Here is a 21,849-nt window from a genome sequence, read left to right on the forward strand (position 1 = left end):
TTAAATGCAATTGCTAGGGATGGGATGTTTTATTTTCGATATTTAAAAATAATGTGTTAGCGGAACCCAAATGATCCTGAATTTCACATTTTCCTGGTCTCTCACAATGGAAACCTCAGTTTAAAAAAATTTCATTTTTTTAAAATAATGAGAGAAACCTGAGTATTTTTTATTCCATTCATTCATATCCAGTTAGTCATTAGTTATTTGCTTATCTTTTTCTCTGTTCTTTTCTTCCTATGCATCTGTGAGGTTAATTCATCAAATGAAACCTGTTTATTACTCTTCCATACAGGAACCTTTAGTTTACTATATACCCCATTTACCTTCATGAAGTCACACAAATAATGTGAATGCATTCTTATAAAAAGTTCAGTCTAACAAAACATACATATTAATAGTAAAATGTGAAAGAGGCATACACAGAGGGTAACTACCATTAATGTATTTTGTCTTGTATTCTACTAGATCATTTTCTCTATATTTACCTAAGTTCTGCCCTTTTCCTGTCCATTTAAGGGCGTACTCCTTAGCCTTTTGTTCAAGGCTTTCTAATTTCTGCTTCTGGCCTACCTTTCCAGCCAGACAACTCACTCGTTTTGTTGGTATGCCTACTGTTTCACTCATTAACTGCTTGCCTTCAGTTTTCTAAACAATTCCTTTTTGTTCCTTACTCTTTGCCTTATTCATACTTTTCTCACTGGTTTATTTTTTTCTTCTACCCCCTTCCTGCTGTTTTCCTTGTTGAAATCTTAATTTTTCAAGGCGCAGCATCCCAATATAAACTTTTCTATACCGTCTCACAGTTAGAAATGTTCTTTGGGTCTTGATTTTTACTCCTATATGTTTATCCCATTTTACTTTGTATTCATTTTTGTATTTCATTTAACTATTTTCAACCTTGAAGATGAGACCTTTTGACAAATTTCTTGCAGTGCATAGAATGGTCCCTTAAATACTTAAATTACTGAATGTGTGAATGATGAATGAATATAGTAAAATGATTTATGAAGGAGTGATACATGTTTTTGTTTTATCTTTTATCAGCACCCACAACACAAGATCAGACCCCAAGTTCTGCTGTTTCAGTTGCCACGCCTACAGTTAGTGTTTCAACTCCTGCTCCTACAGCCACACCTGTGCAAACCGTTCCCCAGCCGCACCCTCAGACGTTACCTCCTGCTGTTCCTCATTCAGTACCTCAGCCAACAACAGCAATACCTGCTTTTCCACCAGTAATGGTACCTCCGTTTCGTGTTCCCCTTCCTGGCATGCCAATTCCACTTCCAGGTAAACCAACAGATTATAATGGTCTTTCCAGCTATGTTTTCATATTGTCAGTTAGTTTGTTCTCATGTGTCTGTTGCGTTTGAAATTTGCCTTGAATCTCACCTGTTTGAAACGTTTTTGAAAGATTCATGGCTAACTGCAATATTTTCTCTTAAGTTTTGGTAAATGTCCTTTTTTTGTTGTTGTTTACATGTCCTAAAATTAGAGCCACATTTAAAGCTACACTTATTTTGGATAATGCCCTCAACAAGTTAAAAATGATTATCTTTTCATGTAAATAATGTTCTAAATGCAATATTTTTGAAGGGTTGAGTTTATGAAGTTGAGAAATCACGTCACAATAGCTAACACAAGTTGGATGATTTATATACAGTGCACTGTTGTAATCATGTTACATGCATTAACTCCTTTAATTTTTACAACCCATGTTATGAGATAGGTACACAGACAGGTTAAATTACTTGCCCAAGGTCACATAGCTAATAAGTGATGATGTTGAGATTTGAGCCTGTGCCCTCCACATCCAGATAGTAAACTTTTAATAACTATGTTAATACTGGGAAGAAAATGTGAGTGATTTAACTATAAAACAATTCATATAAAACAGGAACTTGAAGGTTCCCTTGTAACAATTATGAAGTAAAGCATAATGTGCATCATTTAAAAGTTTAAATTGTTATGGTGAATTAATGTGTTATATTGTCTTAAGAGAAGTCATTAAAACTAGAGAAAGAATTAAGAAATATTGTGGAGTGGAATTCTTACCATAGGGTTTAAAAATGATAGTGTTGGGCATTCCAAATTTGAATGCATCAGTTTTTGTCAAACACATTTAATCCTTGATCCATGGTTCATTCTCCTTGTGTTATAGTTGAGAGTATTGGTACCTTAGAGAGGTCAGGTTCACAGGGCTAGTTTGTAGCAAAGATGAATAGAACTTAGGCCTCTTGTCTCTCAAGTTCACATTCCATCTACTTATTGCTACTTTTTTATACTCGTTTCTGTGTAAGAATACAGTTGTGATACAGCTATTTCTTAGATTTGCCACATCTTAATTATCACTATTGGACTGGTTGTCTTTTTCTTTGTGACCACTCTGAAAAGGACACCTTCAGATATACCTTGTCAAGAAAGAAACCAAAAATTTCAGGTTTTTTTTGATTTGGAAAACCTTCTATACATTGTTGGTGTAGTGTTAGATAATTAAATGCCCATTATGTGGTGTTTAAGAAATTCAAATCATTTAAAAAGAAAACAAAAGATGTTTTCCCTGCTATTAGGGATTATCCCTTTTCTAGATTAAATTTAAGACAAGCAGCTGGATACTTTTCTCTATGTGTAATTTTTCTGGGAAAACTAAATGATAGATGGAGAATAGCCTGATATTTGTCACAACCTAATTTTGGTCTGCTTTAGGGTTAAGGACTGTATTAAGACCAGATCGTGGATTCTGAGTGATCTGAAGGAGTTGGGGTTGCTCATTTTGTAGAGGGAAGATTGAGAGGTGGCATGATAATGTTGTTGAAGTATTTTGAAAGGCTGTCATTTGAACAACTTTTGCTTTTCTTTAGAGGTTCTTATTAGGACTAATGGATAAAAGGTACACAATAGCAAAATTTATTTCTATAGAAAGTAGAAGTGTCTCACAATTAAATCCCTCTGGCTCTAGCTTCATTTTGATGTCATATTTTCCCCCAAAATATGACATATTTTGATGTCATATGGAGCAAGCGTATCCTTGCTCCATCATTAAAAAAATTTGGACAGGTGGTGGTGACCATTTGAGTCACCAAATGAAGCAGTACCTGTGAAGTTTGGCAGTAGAAGGCATTCAATAAACAGCAGCCATTAGTGACATTTTGGGGGTCAATTGGAAGAGAACTCGAATTGGATAGTCTAAGATTTCTTTGGAGAGAGTGAGTGTCATACAAAGTGATATATTAGGCTGGGCATGGTGGCTTACGCCTGTAATCTCAGCACTTTGGGAGGCTGAGGTGGGTGGATCAGCTGAGGTCAGGAGTTCGAGATTAGCCTCAACATGGAGAAACCCCATCTCTACTAAAAATACAAAATTAGCTGGGTGTGGTGGTGTATGCCCATCTACTCGGGAGGCTGAGGCGGGAGAATTGCTTGAACCTGGGAGGTGGAGGTTGCGGTGAGCCGAGATTGTGCCATTGCACTCCAGCCTGGGCAACAAGAGCGAAACTCTGTCTCAAAAAAAAAAAAAAGATGTATTAGTATCAAATATTAGTTTGTTTATTAAGACTTTTTGGTATTGATATTTGTTCACTTTTCTCATTTTCCCTTTTAACTCAGTCCTACAAGGTGTTTAGTAAAAAATAAGGACAAAGAAGACTTGTTTTTTTCTTCCCCAAATCTTTGGTTTTACAAACAATGAGATCTGTGTCTCCTGGTTTTTGCCTTTTAATTCAATTCAGCAATAAGGTGAATGGGAAGGATTTGTATGTAATTTGTCTTAGAGGCTTAATTTCTCTTTGAAATAGTATTGTATGGGTCTCCTGAGGATGATTGAGGAACGGATGGTCAAACAAGATGAAGGGAAGGAGTGGAAGAATTAGGTAAAATACAAGAGTAGGGGGTGGAGTTTGGATAAATGAGTCTAGGATTATAGGAGTTCTACTTCTAAAACTATAAAATCTTATCTGGAATTTTAAGAAACTTAACTGTCTGTGACATTGGAATCATCCAAAATGCTGAGTGGAATTTTCTTATTTCTTAGATAATAATTTGAGGACAGAGTTGTAGGAAAATTGAACAAATGCTCCCTCTAAAAAAAAAAAGGTTAAAAATTTAGATTTTTATTTTGTGAGTACTCACAATCTGCATGTAATCACTTTGAGAGAAACTTCAGTGTATCTTTTTAGCATGAGAAGAAACACAGGACCTTTCTATATGGTCTGTATGTTGATAGTCAAATAGAAGAGTTCTGCTAGTCCAACTGATTTTTAATAATGGTGGTTAAGCTTATGTATGAAAAGATTTGATTTTCTTATGCATAAGTTGTATAGTTAAAAGTATTTATTGGAAGATGGTTTTGGAGAAGAGTCTTTGGGAGTAAAGTTCATATATTCATAAGAATTGAATTTCCTGTGCTGAGTTTAGTAGGCTCAGTGCTCCTGCAGATGGCAGTATTTATACTAATTAAACTTAATCCATGCTGTAACTTCCTTAACCAAATGAATTTTTCCATTGCTTTGTTTTGACATTAGGGAAAATAAAATTATACATATAACTTTATTCAGCATGCTTTCATGATCCAATGTTTTTATTTTAGTTTAAAAGTTAATAGAAAGTTTACTTTAAATATTCTTTATATAAAATAGTAATTAAGAAATAAAGGTACTTTTCAATAATTGACACTATTTTTGTTTGCGTGTGTGAACACAGTTAAATTGTATACAAACCCAGGAGTTTAATTTTACTTTTAGTCTCAGAGGTAGGAGAAATTTTTTTCCTGTCCTTTAGTGGGGAAAATAGTTTATTGTTACTATTTTTAATTTTTATAGGGTACCAACTAAGCTTAGTTTTTTCAGCTGAAAAAAATAAAAAAGTAAAAGTTATTGCCCCTATACTTTTCTTCAGACTTTGGCCTTTTCCTTTAAAAGTTTTTAATTTTCTCAGTTAATCAGTCTTAGTTTTCCAGCTTTTCTTTTCATTCCCTTTTTAAAAATCACCATTGTGATGCATCATGATGAGTCTTCATTCTTCTAAGAACTGTACATAATTTTCATTCTTTAATACAAGTACTACTTCTTTAGTCAGCTTAAATGATAGAAGTTTCTGCAGCCATCAGCCCAAATAGTCATTAGTGGTATTAAAGGGGCTGTATGTTTCTTAATGTTTTAGCCTGCTTCCACAGTGTTCCAAGCCCATGGGGTTCCATAGAGCAGGCACTAAACATGGATATTTTGGCATTAGTGAAATGCTACCTTCCTCTTCATCTTTGCCTTTCTTTTATTTAAAGTATTATTTGCAGTGGAATATTTGGATTCATCTCATATCTTACTTTCTTCCTCTCCTCACCACCCCTAGCTTATTCCTTTTCTACTTCTGCATGGTTGTACTCCATGCCTCAGCTCCTGCATGTAGTTTCAACTTAGCAGCAGCATAGAGAAAGTGTCTTGTCAGTGTCATGCTGCATCTGCCTTTTACTGATAGCTAAGCAACAGCAGCATGGGTTTGATGTCCTGTGGGAAAATGTCCCACATGAGAATTTGTTATGTATGTGTAATGAAGGGGCTTTCTTTTGTTGAATTTAAACTCTTAAGACTCCTTCAATATGTTCAGAGCTGGTTTGATAAAAAGGTAATTGATGGTATCATTTAGAATTAGTGTCATTGGATTTGGCAGCACTTCCCACAAAATGTCAAACAGAAAGAAATTTTACTCCATTCTTGGTCTTTTTCATTTGGAAATAGCATTCTAAATTGTAGTGGTAAATTATTTCCCCGAATCCCAGTGGTAGCCGACATACAATGGCAGCTTTCCAACGTATGCTTGCTTATCCATTTTACAGGTGTAGCAATGATGCAAATAGTCAGCTGCCCGTATGTAAAGACAGTCGCTACCACCAAGACCGGTAATTTTTAAAACCATCTTAGTTTGTTTTGTCTGTAAGTTGGCATGGTAGTGAATGTTGTTGTTTATCCTTTTATTTATTTTTTGCCCAAGTAAGTGGATATTTTTATATTTTTCTTTTTAATGAGCAGTATAAATGCAGTTGTCATATTTGGCCAACACGTAATTTTCCCAATTGCCTGTAGTATTAGCTTCTTTGGTTCACAAAAACAAATAAGGTCAGATCACTTTATATCTTAATTTGTGTAATAAGTGTAAACAACTTCATTCTCATATTCATAACATTTAATTTTATTTTTGATGTGTGTTTTTAAGTTAAATATAAAAAAATCATTTCCATGTGTAAAGTGATGTGATTATGCTTGCATGCTAGTGAGTATATGTGTGTGAATACATGTGTATAGTATACATTTACATTTTAAAGTTAATGAAGTAAGATAACTACCTGAAACTTAAAATTCAGTATAGGATTTGAGGACTTTTTTTTTTTTTTTTTTCCAGTTTTGATTCACATATCCTTATTTTAATAGTATTTTGTTTATATATTACCAGCTTATTTAGCTGTCTTGTAAAAAATATAAATCTTGGTTTGTCTTCTAAAAAGTAGACGAGCTTTGCTTTCTCTTAGGAAAAGAGTAAACAAAGGGTATAAGGATATTTGAGTTAATCATTTAGAGTCGATAAACTCAGTCATTTGCTAGAAAACTGAGAATATTCATACCCTTTTAGTTACCTTAAAATTAAAAATAATTTTGCCTCAGGAAATATGTGTAGTAAATATGTTTGTTGTCTTCATTAGAATTTGATAAATTATCTTTATAAAAATATATTTCTATTCATAAGTAGAGAATATACCATGTTTTTAAATATTTATTATGTTAAGACTTTGTCATAGGTGAGACCCAAATTTCTGACTGTTTTTAAGGGTTGAATTTCTATGTCTAATGGAGTTTAGGCATTAGAATTAAAAATCCAGGGAAATAGAATTAAGTGGTATTTTTATGTCACCTTTTTATATGATTTTTGTTTTGTTCCAACTGGTCCATTCATTTATTAATATTTAATAGAAAGATTTAGCTCATATTTTAGAATTTTATTTTGTATTGCAGTTTGATACTTGGATCTAATTTTTTATTATTCTTTTTTTAGGTGTATTGCCAGGAATGGCCCCTCCTATCGTACCCATGATACATCCCCAGGTTGCTATTGCAGCTTCACCTGCTACCTTAGCTGGAGCAACAGCAGTTTCTGAATGGACTGAATATAAAACAGCAGATGGGAAGACATATTATTATAATAATAGAACATTAGAATCAACCTGGGAAAAACCCCAAGAACTAAAGGAAAAAGGTATATAGTGGTTTTAATGACTTGGAAAGTAGTATAAACTGTAATAAGTAGAATGGTATTTGAAATTCTGAGTTAATTGCTTTTTAACATATTTGAGGGATTTTCTAATTACACAGTCGTTGGATTGTTTATTTTTACTGAATTGATAAATATTTATTTTAAAAACTAGTTTGTCATCATTTTTTTCCCATCTGGAGAAATGGTTATACATATGTACATATGTATGTACATATTTTTACTGTTAGGAATTTTCTAATTATATTGCATAATTATTGTAATCGTCATTGAGATTGATAATACAGATCAGGAAGGAATGTGTTTTTTATATGTGTTCTGAAGAAAAAAATTTAGGCCCTTAGGGTCTTAGATGTAGAAGATTCATAATTTTCTACATCACCAGCTGCTATTATTATTGTTGTTTTTAAAATTTGAGACAGAGCCTCACTGTGTTGCCCAGGCCGGTCTTGAACTCCTGGGCTTAAGCAATCCTTCTGCCTCAGCTTCCCGGGTAGCTGAGGATTATAGGTATGTGTCACTGTGCCCAGCTCACCAAACCCCCTTTTCTATTCCTATGTATCTTAGTATCTTATCCCTTTTAGCAAAATGAATGATTGCTGCAAATGATATATGAATGACCTGAAAGATTTAATGTCCCTTCGAAGTCAGTAGGTCGTCTTCAAATCAGATAGTTACCTGATTGGTATAGCAAGGTATTTGAAGTTGTGCATTACATAAGATTCAAATCAAAGATATTATAAGGAAGGATATTTTATCTTTATGGTTAATACGTGGGAATGGAATATCTTAATTGCTTATTCTCTGAAAGTTCTTAGAAAATTACATCAAAACCTTTGAGTGACATTATCTTAATTTTTTTAATAGAAAAGTTAGAAGAGAAGATTAAAGAGCCAATTAAAGAACCCTCTGAAGAGCCTCTGCCAATGGAGACGGAGGAGGAGGATCCTAAAGAAGAGCCTATAAAGGAGATAAAGGAGGTAAAGGGCCATAACCCGTTAACCTGGGAGCCACATTAATTGTTTCCTACAGCTTACTTGTATCTGAGTATCTATTGGATAGATTTAAAATTAATTGTTATAAATTTGATCTCTGAAATTTTAGGATTCTTGCAAGTTCTTAATTCAGTTTTTTCTTTGAAAGTGTCATTAAATTAGTTCTTGTACTAAACTGAGATCCATAGAAAGACAGGGCCTTGGACCAGAGCTTGGACCTGATCTCTAATCTTCTGACTTATAAACTGAGTGGTATTTGTTAAAATTATAAGTGTAATTTCTTACTTGGGGAATGTTAGATATATTTTATCTGTCCTTTCTGCTGTTGTATTCTTGCATAGCATGATCCATATATAGCACTAAGAGTTTTTTATTCAGTGAAGGATCAGTGATAGTCATGTTTCAGTAGTAGGAAAGCTAGCAGAAATAAGAAACAACCTTGAATGAAGAGGTATGTACTGTAGTTCTCCGTATCTGCTCCTAAGCACATGGTTAGTGAGTCTATAAGATAGGACAAGCTGCTGCTGCTGGGTTCTGCTATTGTGAAATTCAGCTCTTTCTGTGGGATGAGGATTTAGAACTTTCTTCCTCCTCAGAGTCTTCTCTCATTTTAGCAGCAGATTTTGTGTTGATTGCACTTTGAGCTGTTTGCCTTCATGTTTTTGTGGAACATTCAGGTATTGTTAATGTGATACTAATTAGAGTAATATCATTTCTTGTAGGAGCCCAAAGAAGAGGAGATGACTGAAGAAGAAAAGGCTGCCCAGAAGGCAAAGCCAGTTGCTACTGCTCCTATTCCTGGTACTCCATGGTATGTATTTGGCTCAAGAAGTAATTTTTATTTATTTATTTATTTTTATTTTTTTTGAGACAGAGTCTCACTCTGTCACCAGGGCTGGAGTGCAGTGGCACGATCTTGGCTCACTGCAACCTCCGCCTCCCTAGTTCAAGCGATTCTCCTGCCTCAGCTTCCCGAATAGCTGGGACTACAGGCACTCGCCACCACGCCCAGCTAATTTTTGTATTTTTAGTAGAGATGGGGTTTCACCATGTTGGCCAGGATGGTCTTGATCTCTTGACCTCGTGATCTGCCCGCCTCGGCCTCCCAAAGTGCTGGGATTACACGCGTGAGCCACCGCACCCGGCGTTAAGTAGTAATTTTTAAAAATCATACTTGATTGTTAGGTTTATTTTGTAGAAAGAAAAAGTACTTTAAAAAGTGTATGTCAATATGTTTTTATCTACTGAATATTTTGGCCTTTGTTTGTTGTATTTGAGTTATTCAAAACTGAAGTTCAATTACTACAAGTGTCTTCCTAGTACTACTGTCCATTAATGTGTATTCTTCATAATTATAGACATGACCACTGTGAGATCCTGAATCTACTTTTTGTTTAAAATATTTTAAATTTGTTTTTTCATGTTTACTCACTATGTGATTGCATTTATAGAATTGTGTAAAATTGTGTCTTTCAATCTAAGTATGGCATACCTCATTTTATAGTGCTCCACTATCTTGTGCTTCATAGATACTGTGTTTTTAAAAATTGAAAGTTTTGTGGCAACCCTGTATCTAACATGCCTTTTGGTTTCATTTTTTCAACAGCACGTGCTCATTTTGTGTCTCGGTGTTACATTTTGGTAATTCTTGGGATATTTCAAACTTTTTCATTATTTTTATATCTGTTACAGTGATCTGTGATCAGTGATCTTTTATGTTACTGTTGTAATTGTTTTGGGGTGCCACAAACCACACCCATGTAAGATGGTGAACCTAATTGATAAATGTGTGTGATCTAACTGTTCCACCGACCGGCTGTTCCCCATCTCTCTTCCTCTCCTCAGGTGTCCATTTTCCCTGAGACACAACAATATTGAAATTAGGCCAATTAGTAGCCCTATAATGCCCTCAAAGTGTTCAAGTGAAAGGAAGAGTCACATACCTCTCACTTTGTGTGTGTGTGTGTGTGTGTGTGTGTGTGTGTTTTGAGACAGAGTCTTGCCCTGTCGCCGAGGCTGGAGGGCAGTGGTGTGATCTTGGTTCACTGCAACTTCCGCCTCCTGGGTTCAAGCAATTCTCCTGTCTCAGCTTCCCAAATAGCTGGGATTATAGTTACACGCCACCACGCCTGGCTAATTTTTTGCATTTTTAGTAGAGATGGGGTTTCACCATATTAGCCAGGATGGTCTCGATCTCCTGACCTCGTGATCCGCCCACCTTGGCCTCCCAAAGTGCTGGGATTACAGGCATGAGCCACCATGCCCAGCTACATACCTCTCACTTTAAATCAAAAACTAAACATGATTAAGCTTAGTAAGGAAGGCATGTCAAAAGCCGAGATAGGCTGAAAGCTAGGCCTTTTGGGCTAAATAGCCAAGTTGTGAATGCAAAAGAAGGAAATGAAAAGTGCTATTCATGTGAACATAAGAATGATAAGAACCTTATTCCTGATAATGGAGAAAGTGACTGGTCTGGATAGATGATCAAACCAGCTACAACATTTCATTAAGCCAAAACCTAATCCACAAGAGATGCCCTACCTGCCCTCAGTTCTGTGAAGGCTGAGAGTGGTGAGAAAGCTGCAGAAGAAGAGTTGGAAGCTAGCAGAGGTTGGTTCATGAGATTTAAGTAAGAAGCCATCTCCATAACATAAGTGCAAGAGGAAGCAGCACGTGCTGATGGAGAAGCTGTAGCAAGTTATCCGAAGATCAAGTTAAGGTTATTGATGAGGGCAATTACACTAAACAAGAGATTTTCAGTGTAGACGAAACAGACTTCTATTGGGAGAACATGCCATCCCAGGACTTTGATAGCTAGAGAGAAGTCACCGCTTGGCTTCAAAGGATGGGCTGACTCTCACCATCTCTCTGGTGACTTTAAGTTGAAGCCACTGCTCATTTACCATTTTGAAAATCCTAGGGCCCTTGAGAATGATGTTAAATCTACTCTGCTTGTGCTTTATAAATGGAACAGCAGAGCCTGGATAACAGCATATCTGTTTATAGCATGGTTTACTGAGTTAAGCCCAGTGTTGAGACTTCCTGCTCAGAAAGAAGTTTGTTTTTTTCTCAAAATATTACTGTTCATTGACAAAGCACCTCTTCACCCAAGAGCTGTGATGGAAATGTACGAGGAGATGAATGGTGTTTTCATGCCTGCTAACAACATCCAATCTGCAGCCCATGGATCAAGGAGTCATTTTGACTTTCAAGTCTTATTACTGAAGAAATACATTTCATCAGGCTATAGCTGCCATAGATTGTGATTCCTCTGGTGGATCTGGGCAAAGTCAATACAACACCTCCTGTAAACAATTCACCATTGTAGATGCCATTAAGAACACTGGTGATTCATGGGAGGAGGTCCAGATATTAACATTAACAGGAGTTTGGAGGAAGTTGATACCAGCTCTCATGGATGATTTTGAGGAATTGAAGACTTCAGTGAAGGAAGTCACTGCAGATGTGGCGGAAATAGCAAGAGAACTAGTATTAGAAATGAGCCTGAAGATGAGCCAGAATTGCTGCAATTTTATGAGAAAACTGTAATGGGTCAGGAGTTGCTTCTTATGTATGAGCAAAGAAAGTGAATTCTTGAGATCAAATCTACTGGTGAAGATGCCATGAACATTGTTGAAATAATAAGGGATTTAGAATATTACATAAACTTGGTGGATAAAGCAGCAGCAGGGCTTCCATTTTGATTGATGCCAAACTTAAAGGAAGCTCTACTGTGGGTAAAATGCTATCAAACAGCATTGCATACTACAGAGAAATCTTTTGTGAAAGGGGGAGTCAATTGATGTAGAAAACTTCATATTTGTCTTATTTTAAGAAATTGCCACAGCTACCCCAGTCATCAGCAACCACCAGCCTCATGAGTCTTCAGCCATCATGATTGAGGCAAGACCCTCCAACTGCAAAAACATTATGATGCCATGAAAGCTCAGATGATAGCATTTTTTTTAGCAATAAAGTATTTTTAAATTATAGTATGTACATTGGTTCTTTTGGACATAATGTTGCACACTAAATAGACTACAGCATGATGTAAATATAACTTTTGTATATGGTGGGATACAAAAATTTTGAGATTTACTTTATTGCAATATTTGCTGTATTTTGTTGGTCTGGAGCTGAACCCATAATATCCGAGGTACGCCTGTCTACTTCTTTTTTTCTCTTATCTTGTTTTTCCCTTTTCTTCCTTTTTCCACATCTGTGCTTCCTTTCTTGTTCCTGCTCCAACTTATTTAATCTATATCCAATCCACACATTGCAATGATTTGGCTTGTTTCTGAAGTCTTGTAATCTATAGGTTCCCTTCTAACTTCTTTTCCTTGTTTTTGTTATTGAAGAAATAAATGTTTTTCCTATAGTGTTCCCAAGTCTGGATTTGTCCCCATGGTACTGTCTAATAGGGTCCTCCATTCCTGAATTTCCTGCAGACAGGCAAGCAGGTCTAGAAGTGTGATCAGATTCGGATTTAATCTTTTTGGCAAGCCTAGTTCATAAGTGATTATTATTATTGCGTAGATCAGATGTTTTCAACTAGGAGTAATTTTACCCCTAGTGGACGTTTGGCAATGCCTGGAGACATTTTTGGTTGTCAAAACTTGGAGGGTGTTAGTGACATCTAGCAGATAGATGCCAGGGATGCTCTAAACATCCTGTTATGCACGGGACTGCTACCAACAAGAATTACTTACCTAGCCCAATATGTCAGCAGTGTAAGATTGAAAAACTCTGGCCAAGATAGATTAAATCATTAACCCATTTATGCCGAAGGTTGCAAATTTTTTTTTGTGGAAAATCAGACCTTGGCAATGACCTTGAGCAGTAGGATATAAATCCCACAAGCTTAGCGTTCCAATAATGGAACACTAGGCATAACTACGTTAAGGGTTGAAAGTAGTGGTAATGTATTTCTTTTATTCCCTTTTCATTTATTAACTGGGATGCTTATAGAGAGATACTTCCCCTTATCACCCTTGGTCACTTAGAGGTACAAATTGTATAGGAAGGGAAGGGCTTAGCAGCTTTCAGAATAATGAGTTGGTTTGAGTATTATTAATTCATAGATTTAAATATATTTTCTATGTTTTTAATCTATCGCAGTTTTTATCCTTATTGATGTTTAAAATTGTCTCATCTTTGGTCAGGAGAAGCCTCTTGTGCTAACTTTTTAGGGTTTTTTTTGTTACAATCCTCCGTAGCTTCCCTGCTTTCTGCTGTGACAAGATGTTCTAGGCTTATCTTGTATATTTCCTGTCTCAGACCTAGACTCAGCCATTTCTGCAGGGGGCCCTTGGCATTTTTGTGGGAAGTGGATAGTTTGCAGCTGAATTACTCATTATTTTTAGACTTCTTTGGCAGACTCAGCTGGAAGATACACACATTCAAAGATACAGCATGAGTTGATACCATTACTTGCCATTTAGATCTACCTGAAGATTTTTATTGAACCTCATCATCTATCTTCAGTATCTCATTTCTTGCTGAAAATACTGTTTCTCAATGATAGTGACCTAATTACTCATTTGCTTTTCTCAGACATGTCACTGAGTAACAATACCAAAACTATCACTAACAATATAATTACTGAAGATAGTTTTTGTTGTTGCTGTAGGAATGTATAATCAAATTACTGTGTTTTAAAGGCACTTGAAATAGTTGTTTTCTGTATAATTTCTATATAATTATTCCACTGACTGTTACACAGGCTCATTTAAAAAAATAATTATGGAAAATATTTACTTGGTTTCAAAGTTATAAAAACAGTCTGTATTCCAAGAATATATTCCTGGGTTGTGGTTTCTCTGTTTGAGTATTGTACATGAAAAGTTAGTAACCAACTCCAAACCCCCTCAATTTGGAGTTTCATGGTCCTCATTAATTTTCAGACTTGGGGGTCCGTCCCCACCTCCTCTGTTCTTCAGATGAGATAGTTAATTATTGATTTTTTATTTTTAATTTTTTAAGTGACAGGGTCTTGCTCTGTCACCCAGGCTGGAGTACAGTGGCATGATCATAGCTCACTGCTCCGGCCTCCTGCCTCCTGGGTAGGTGGGACTACAGGTGCATGACATCACGCCTGGATAATTTAAAATTTTTTATCTTTTGTAGAGATGGAGGGTCTCACTTTGTTGCCCAGGCAGGTTTCAAACTGCTGGCTTCAAGTGATTCTCTCACCTCAGCATCTCAAAGTGCAGGCGCGAGAAGTATGGGCGTGAGCCACCATGCCCAGCTGATCCATCTTCTAATTCACTGATTGTTTCCTGGCGTCTCCATTCTGTCTTGAGCCAATCCAGTGAAATTTAATTTCAGTTATTTTTAATTTCTAAATTTTGCTTTTGGTTGTTTTTTTGTAGTTTATATTTCATTATTGAACTCTTTTCATTTATTTTAAGTGTGTTTTTCTTTATCTCAGGGAGGTATAGTTATTGTTGCTTTAAAGTTTTTTACTATCTTAACATAGGAGGCTTAGTCTGATCATTTCAACTTGTAAGTTACCTTGGACTTGACAACTGTTGATTAATTTGATAATCAGGTCATATAGACATAGTTTCTATTGGGATTTTAGCTGCCATGCTACTGCAGCCATGCCACTCTGCAACCAGGGATCACCCTCAGGGCAGAGCTACGAGGTGGGTGAAATGGGAGATTTACTCCCTTGCAGTTGTTTCTCTAAATTTTGGCTCTCCTCCATATTGCTTTCTGTTTATTCATTAAGACTATACTATACAGAGTCTGAATGTAGTTGTGGGTTTTTTTTTCCTTTGAGTTTTCTAAGTGTAATTAACAGGACCAGTGGGTTGTAGTGGGCTGCAGTGTACGATGCCCTAGTGCAATTGGTACTTTACTTTTTTTTTTTTTTTTTTTTGAGACTGGGTCTCACTTTATTGCTCAGGCTGGAGTGCAGTGGTGCGATCACAGCTTACTGCAGCCTTGACCTCCCGGGCTCAGGTGATCCTCCCACCTCAGCCCTGAGTAGCTGGGTCTACAAGCTCGTGCAACCACATCCTGCTAATTTTTTTAATTAATATTTTTTGTAGAGATGGCATTTCACCATGTTGCCCAGGCTGGTCTCAAACTCTTGAGCTCAAGTGATCCTCCTGCTTTGGCCTCCCAAAGTGTTAGAATTACAGGCCTGAGCCACCGTGCTGGGCCTTCCCTGTACTTTTTATTTTAGATATAATTAGATCTTAAAGTCTTCAGAGAAGGTTGCATTTGAGTATGTAGTTTTGGTTTGTTAAGAAATATTAAGAACTATAGTAGCTAGGAAGCTGTGTCTGTTCTTTAGCTTTAGAACTGCTTAATAGCATTATTGTTGCCGTTAAACTCATTTTTTCTGATAGTTTAAAATTTAGTACTCTCAAGTTTAGTGTGCCAAACCAAATTCCTAAGCATTTTAATCTCTGATCACAAATTGCTTTGCATTTCTTGGTTTTCTCGGTTAATATGTTGATCTGTTATTTTTGCTTGAGTCATTCAGTTATCTTGTAAAAACCATGTTTGGTTCTCTGTCAGTAACTATTGGTAGTAAGAACATGTCGTTCTTCAGTACCCTCATCTCCCTACTTCTAACAGGCTGAAAGAAGTTCTAGCTGTAAAATATGTTCTGTAACATAAGAGAATGATATTTTGCATCAATTCTTAGGTGTGTCGTTTGGACCGGTGATGAGCGGGTCTTCTTTTATAATCCCACCACTCGTCTTTCTATGTGGGACCGACCTGATGATCTGATTGGCAGGGCAGATGTTGACAAAATTATTCAGGAGCCCCCTCATAAAAAAGGAATGGAAGAATTGAAGAAACTAAGTAAGTTTTAAATTAGGAATTTATCCACTGATTTTAACATTCTTTTCATATTTTGATAGAAAATGTGGAGGGCATTTAGAAACCCTTTATTTTTCAAAGAATATAAGAAGCATTAGAAAAAAATAGCCTGCTATCCTAGTTTGAATGAAATAATAGAGCTTAAAAATATGGAGAGAATTTGGATAAGATTGTGCTTTGTAAAATATGTGTGTCTTTATTGTCCTACTCAAGATTTTCAGTTAGTCCAAGATATGGTTGGTAGTGTTGCTGCTTGCTTAGTGCTTATCAATACTACTAAAATGCTCCTCAGTGGACCTTTTAGCACCTTTTGTGACTAGTAATATATTTCTTGAAATAATACAGTACAAAGTTTTTAAAAATACAAAATCTCAATCTTTTGAATTAGATGGTGAGCCCCTTATATTCCTGAGACTAGACACCTAAACCTTACCAAGAGATTATCTTTTAATCTACCTCACATTCAGAGGGCATACTAATATATTGAGTACAGATATTTGTACGTAATATTGTTGTGTATTTCTTATTGGTAATTTGCCCGTGTATTGCTATGATTGTGTTTTTATAGAACTGTGGCCTGCAAGTGGTATAGAAGCAAGATAAATGAATTATTTAATGCTTCTAATGAAATAAATCCTAGTGTGTATCATTTATAGTCATTGAGACATTTTCATGCATTATATATATGCTGAATTATAAGTAATTTCTGAATCAGTGCAACTTTGCCTATCTAGTGCTGAAGGTACTAGGCCCACCTTCCGCAATACTTGTTTTATAGGTATGATAATAATACTTTATAACTATGGTATTGAATGATGTCGAAACAATATGTGATTTTCTTTTGTTTTTCGTGAATTTGTTTTTACATATTTGATTCATTCATTTGATAAATACATTAACATGCATCGTTAAAAGGTACTGTAAATCCTGAATCAAGAAAGCTTTATTTTATATATTTGTAAATCTAAGGTTTGGGCAAGAAACATTTCAAAATGAATTAAATTTAATGTAAAGGGTGGGTAAATAGAAGAAGTATAGAATTATGCTTTGTTTAATGTTTTATAAAGGGATGAATATTAAGAGGTGAATATGTTATGTAAACAGTAATTTTTAAAAAGAAAAGTTTGTGAAATATATGCAAATGACTTTGTAACAATATTTGAAATGTTTTTGCCAGGGCACCCAACTCCGACAATGCTGTCGATCCAAAAGTGGCAATTCTCTATGAGTGCAAGTGAGTGAACTAACCATAAATTGCAGCAGCTTTTTAATACTATTAAAGCAAGTGTTCTGGTAGTGATTAGCAGAAGGATTCATGCCTAAATATTTTAATTAAATTTTGTCTTATAGTTAAAGAGGAACAAGAATTAATGGAAGAAATTAATGAAGATGAGCCTGTTAAAGCAAAAAAACGGAAGTAAGTAATACATACAATTTGATTGAGGTAGATTATATCTTTTAAAAGTTGATTTGGTAATAATTTGTGATTGGAAGGGACAGGTAATGTGAATGTTGTTAGGAGACATGATTGCTCTCTTAGGCCTGATAGTAAATAGCTTTGTTTTTCATTGTAGAAAATGTGTCCCTTCTTTTGCTAGATTTGTAGAAGATTTGGGTATTCATACATGTATTATGAAGCCAAATGATAGTTTTGGAATTAATTCTTTTTGGAAATTTATTAGGTCTCAATTTTATAAAAAGTTAGTTTCCTCCCTCATTTAGACCCCAATAGATACCATTCCAGAGATCTCATAAAAACAGACACAGACTTCTCCCTCTTTGTATGGTTATCTTACGACTTATCTAGTCCTTGAGTCTGGTCATTACTCCTTGGTGAGGAGAGAACCCATAAGCTTAGGAAGTGCTCTGCGAGAAAGAGACTGCTAAGAAGTAGAGGCATTAGCTTGGCCAGTGCTCTAGAGTTGGGTAAAATGTAAATGTTATGGCGGGGGGAAGGATGGGGTAGAGGGTATGCATGTATGGGGAATGGGACCATTATTTAGCAGCAAAAAGGAAAGTTTGAAGACATTAACAGGAACTGGTTAATCGTAGTCCTTATCTGAAAAGGACAGATTGAATGCAGCCAACTTATGGCAAAGAAATCAGTAGGACAACCCCTATAAAGGGTAGTTCTTTTAAAAAAAATTTCTTTATTGGCAACAACATAAAAGATATGAAAGAATCACTCATAATTTATCAGCGTAACATAGCTATTCTCATTTTTGCAATTGACTTTTTAGTTCTTGACCAAATGTAATTTTTATTAGTTGTGATTAACTGATTTTGTGCTTTTTTTTTAAAAAAAAAAACCTAGAATAAGACATTTGTTTTGTTAATTATTATAAATGACTGTATTCATTCTGTTTATGTACCGTAATTTTGGATGTTCCTACGATGTTAAACTTTTAGGTTGTTTTTAATTGTTTGTTCTTATAGACAACTCTGTAAGGTTTTTAACTGCTTTTATCAGGAGAATGTCAAAGAAGTCCTTTATGTGGATTGCCCGAGCTTCTCTATTTAGGTACAAAGCTAAAAGCCTATTTTTCCTGGCTTAGTTTTTCTTTTATTTCCTTTATTGAGATAGATAGTGATAGTTTGTATTGTGACATTTTCATTTAGTATAGTTCTATAAAGGTTATTTGTTTTCATTAGTTATTTCTTGGATGTCTTTTAACTCTTTAACTATTTAAATAGTTTTAAAATTATTATTATAAGAGGGTATATTGTTTGGCAAATTGCTTTTACCTGTTTGTTTTGTGCATATCTTAGGTCACAGACTATCTCGCTAAGTTCCTGCAGGTCACGGACTATGTCTTCTATTTCTTTTGATTCATTGCCTAAGTTGCTAAGTACCTCTCACTTGCATTTGTGGGTTAGCCTTAGTTCCATTTGAATCTCTGGGGCTACCTACAGTTTCCTGTATAGGATGCTTTTGAATTTCCACATGTTCTGTTTTCCTAATTCCCTTAAGTTTGTATAGTGAATAAGAGCCAATTTTTAAAATATACTTAGCAGATCATATTTAAGAAGGAAGATCTGCTGAAACACACCCCAGATATTATTGAATTACATACTTTTTTGGATTATTTACATGAATGGGCCTTTCTTATAGTGCATATATTTGAGAGGTGCTGTGATTCCATGTTCACAATTTCACTTGAGTACCACACAGAAACAGGGTTGCCCTTACCCCTGAGGTGCATTTTTGGAGGAACAAGAAGTAGTTTAGTCATTGATGAACAGTTCTAATTCCACCTAACTACTCCTGGGCCCATGTTGCTCTCTGGGACCTGTCCTTCAACTTAAATCTCAACTTATCACCCAGAAAGTGAGTAATAAAAAGTCAGGTAGGTAAGGTATATATCTTACATATTCACTTGGCCAAGATTGCAGATATTTTAGTTTTATTTTTAAAATGAATGTTTGAGATTACTAAAACATAATGCCACTTAATACCAATTTTTATTAGATTTTACAAAATATTTTATGTGTTTATAATGTAAAACATTTTGGAAAATACTTTTTTTTCTATATTTCAAGAACTAAAAAAAATTATATTCTGTGCTGTTTGATTCTGACACATAGAGGTTTACTGCAGTGTTAAACTTTTTTTTTTTTTAAAGTAAGGTTGCTCCCTTTTTATGTTATTAACCAGTGTGAGGGAGAGACAGCATATTAAAGGTGTATTTTTTTCCTAATAATGTAGCCATTGTAAATCATTAGAAGCCCATTTTAATTTTGTTATTATGAAAGTTATTTATCCCTTAGAGTTCATTTGAAACCCTCAATATAATTTGTTTTTGCCAAAAATATGCTGCTCAGTAGTGAGTCTTGAAAATTCCTTTGATTTTAAGATTTCTAATAAGATCTGAGAATTAATATTTTGTCAGTTGATGTCTTATATTTTATTTTTTATAGGAGAGATGATAATAAAGACATTGACTCAGAGAAAGAAGCTGCCATGGAAGCTGAAATTAAAGCTGCCCGAGAAAGGGCCATTGTCCCTCTGGAGGCTCGAATGAAGCAGTTCAAGGACATGCTGCTAGAGAGAGGGGTCAGAAAACAATCTTTGGGGGAGATATTTCTGTTTTGTATAAGTAATATAAATATGTCTTGCTAAAAGGTCAAATCTAAGGTTAGTGCTCATGTTATGGGGGGGGATAAGGGGATTTTTAAAATTACTGTACATTTTTTGCAACAGCCTTTTTCTTGGCTAATCTTATCATATTTAACTAAATGCCACTTTACTGTCCTTTTAAGTACAAATAACACTTAACATTTATTGGGTCATTAAATTGTGGTGAGTAAATATAAGACGAGTATTAACATTACAGAATGGCGGACTGCTTGGGATAGGTAAGGTATATATGATTATTCTTCCTTTAATATCTTGAGAATGGCTTTTGTTAAAGGAGAACTGATACTTTGTGATATTATTTGCAATTTAATTGAGAAGGGATTTCAACTATTTGGTTATATTCACAGATTCATTTGAATAAGTAAAATTGTTCAATTTTAAATCACAACATTGTTCACAAGATTGGAGCAAGCATGAGAAATCAAAATATAAATCTTCAAGGCTTTTTCTGATGTACTGATTTTTAAAATGTCACACAGTAGTGGTTATTTTAATGAGTAATTAAGTGTGTGTTATTTCTATATAATATAGGAATGTTCAGAGCCAATTAGTGTGGAAATTTGCTATTGCTAGCCTCCCACTGCTTGTCATTTATTAGTGATGGAAACTTCAGTATGGTTTTATGTCTGCTTTATAAACAGATATCCTGTAGATTTCAAGCAAAATTATGACCTTTATATTTTTAGAGCAGACTTAATTATGAGGCAATACATTTTTATTTTAAAGGTGTCTGCTTTTTCAACATGGGAGAAGGAGTTGCACAAGATAGTTTTTGATCCCCGGTACTTACTTCTCAATCCTAAAGAGAGAAAACAGGTAAAAGGAAAATGGCATTAACTAAGAATGTGTATCTCTTGCCAACATAGTTTTTAAATTATAAGGAATAAAGTACCATCCCTTTTTTTTCTGATACAACATTTCAAAAATATAGTCTTGCATCTTAGAACATACTATATGTCTATGTGTGGACATTTCTACTTCAAAATTCTTGGATATTTTTGCCCTTATGAGCATGACTGTTGTCTTGTAAACATTTTGTCCTTATGCCTCATATACCTAGGTTATGTGTAGTATGGTTTTAAAATTGATTTCAAATGCATTTACTAATTTGCTTGTTTGGGCCAATGATGCAAATTTAGAGTAGAAAAATAGCAAAATACAGATGAGTAAAAAGGAGAAAAAAGCCACTGTAATCCCAACCAATAGATATGACTACCGTTGAACACTGGTTTATTATTGAATACTGAACAGCCTTCTTGACCATTGTGTGTCAGTATGTACATATATATGTGTGTGTGTGTCCTGTAGATAGTACTTGAACATAGGTTTATGTCTTATACAACTACACATACAAAGTTCACATCTAAGTAGCATCTGTTAAAATATCTGTTTCCATCAGAAACTCAGAAAAACAGTGGATACTTCAGGGTCCCTGTTGAATTAGTGTTGCTTTTTATTCCCATGATGATTCAGTGACACGTATCATTTCGTGATTGCCTCTTCTAAAGCATTGCACACTTCCAACTTACTTAATTTCTGAATTATCTGAACTATCCTGACACTGATCTCCATAAAATGGTGAGTATGTGGAACCACTTGCTATAGTGCTGTTAAGCTGTAAGA

The 21,849-nt window shown here is 35.0% G+C and overlaps 1 protein-coding gene across 5 annotated transcripts in view; it reads left to right on the plus strand.

Moving 5' to 3' along the window:
* Positions 1 to 21,849, plus strand: part of TCERG1 (transcription elongation regulator 1) — a 64,266-nt gene that overhangs the window by 15,365 nt on the left and 27,052 nt on the right. For 2 of the 5 annotated variants that reach the window (XM_024247137.2, XM_054547041.1), the window contains exons 5-15: positions 1,048 to 1,290; positions 5,828 to 5,890; positions 7,039 to 7,239; positions 8,122 to 8,234; positions 8,972 to 9,060; positions 15,910 to 16,070; positions 17,266 to 17,322; positions 17,439 to 17,505; positions 18,559 to 18,609; positions 20,007 to 20,142; positions 20,953 to 21,042. In XM_024247137.2, the coding sequence (XP_024102905.1) occupies positions 1,048 to 1,290; positions 5,828 to 5,890; positions 7,039 to 7,239; positions 8,122 to 8,234; positions 8,972 to 9,060; positions 15,910 to 16,070; positions 17,266 to 17,322; positions 17,439 to 17,505; positions 18,559 to 18,609; positions 20,007 to 20,142; positions 20,953 to 21,042 (1,271 nt within the window). The remainder of the gene's footprint in view (positions 1 to 1,047; positions 1,291 to 5,827; positions 5,891 to 7,038; positions 7,240 to 8,121; positions 8,235 to 8,971; positions 9,061 to 15,909; positions 16,071 to 17,265; positions 17,323 to 17,438; positions 17,506 to 18,558; positions 18,610 to 20,006; positions 20,143 to 20,952; positions 21,043 to 21,849) is intronic. The other 3 variants (XM_024247138.2, XM_024247139.3, XM_024247140.3) reach the window with 3 other exon arrangements.

Source organism: Pongo abelii, chromosome 4, assembly GCF_028885655.2.
Source record: "Pongo abelii isolate AG06213 chromosome 4, NHGRI_mPonAbe1-v2.0_pri, whole genome shotgun sequence".
In the NCBI taxonomy this organism is placed as follows: Eukaryota; Metazoa; Chordata; class Mammalia; order Primates; family Hominidae; genus Pongo; species Pongo abelii.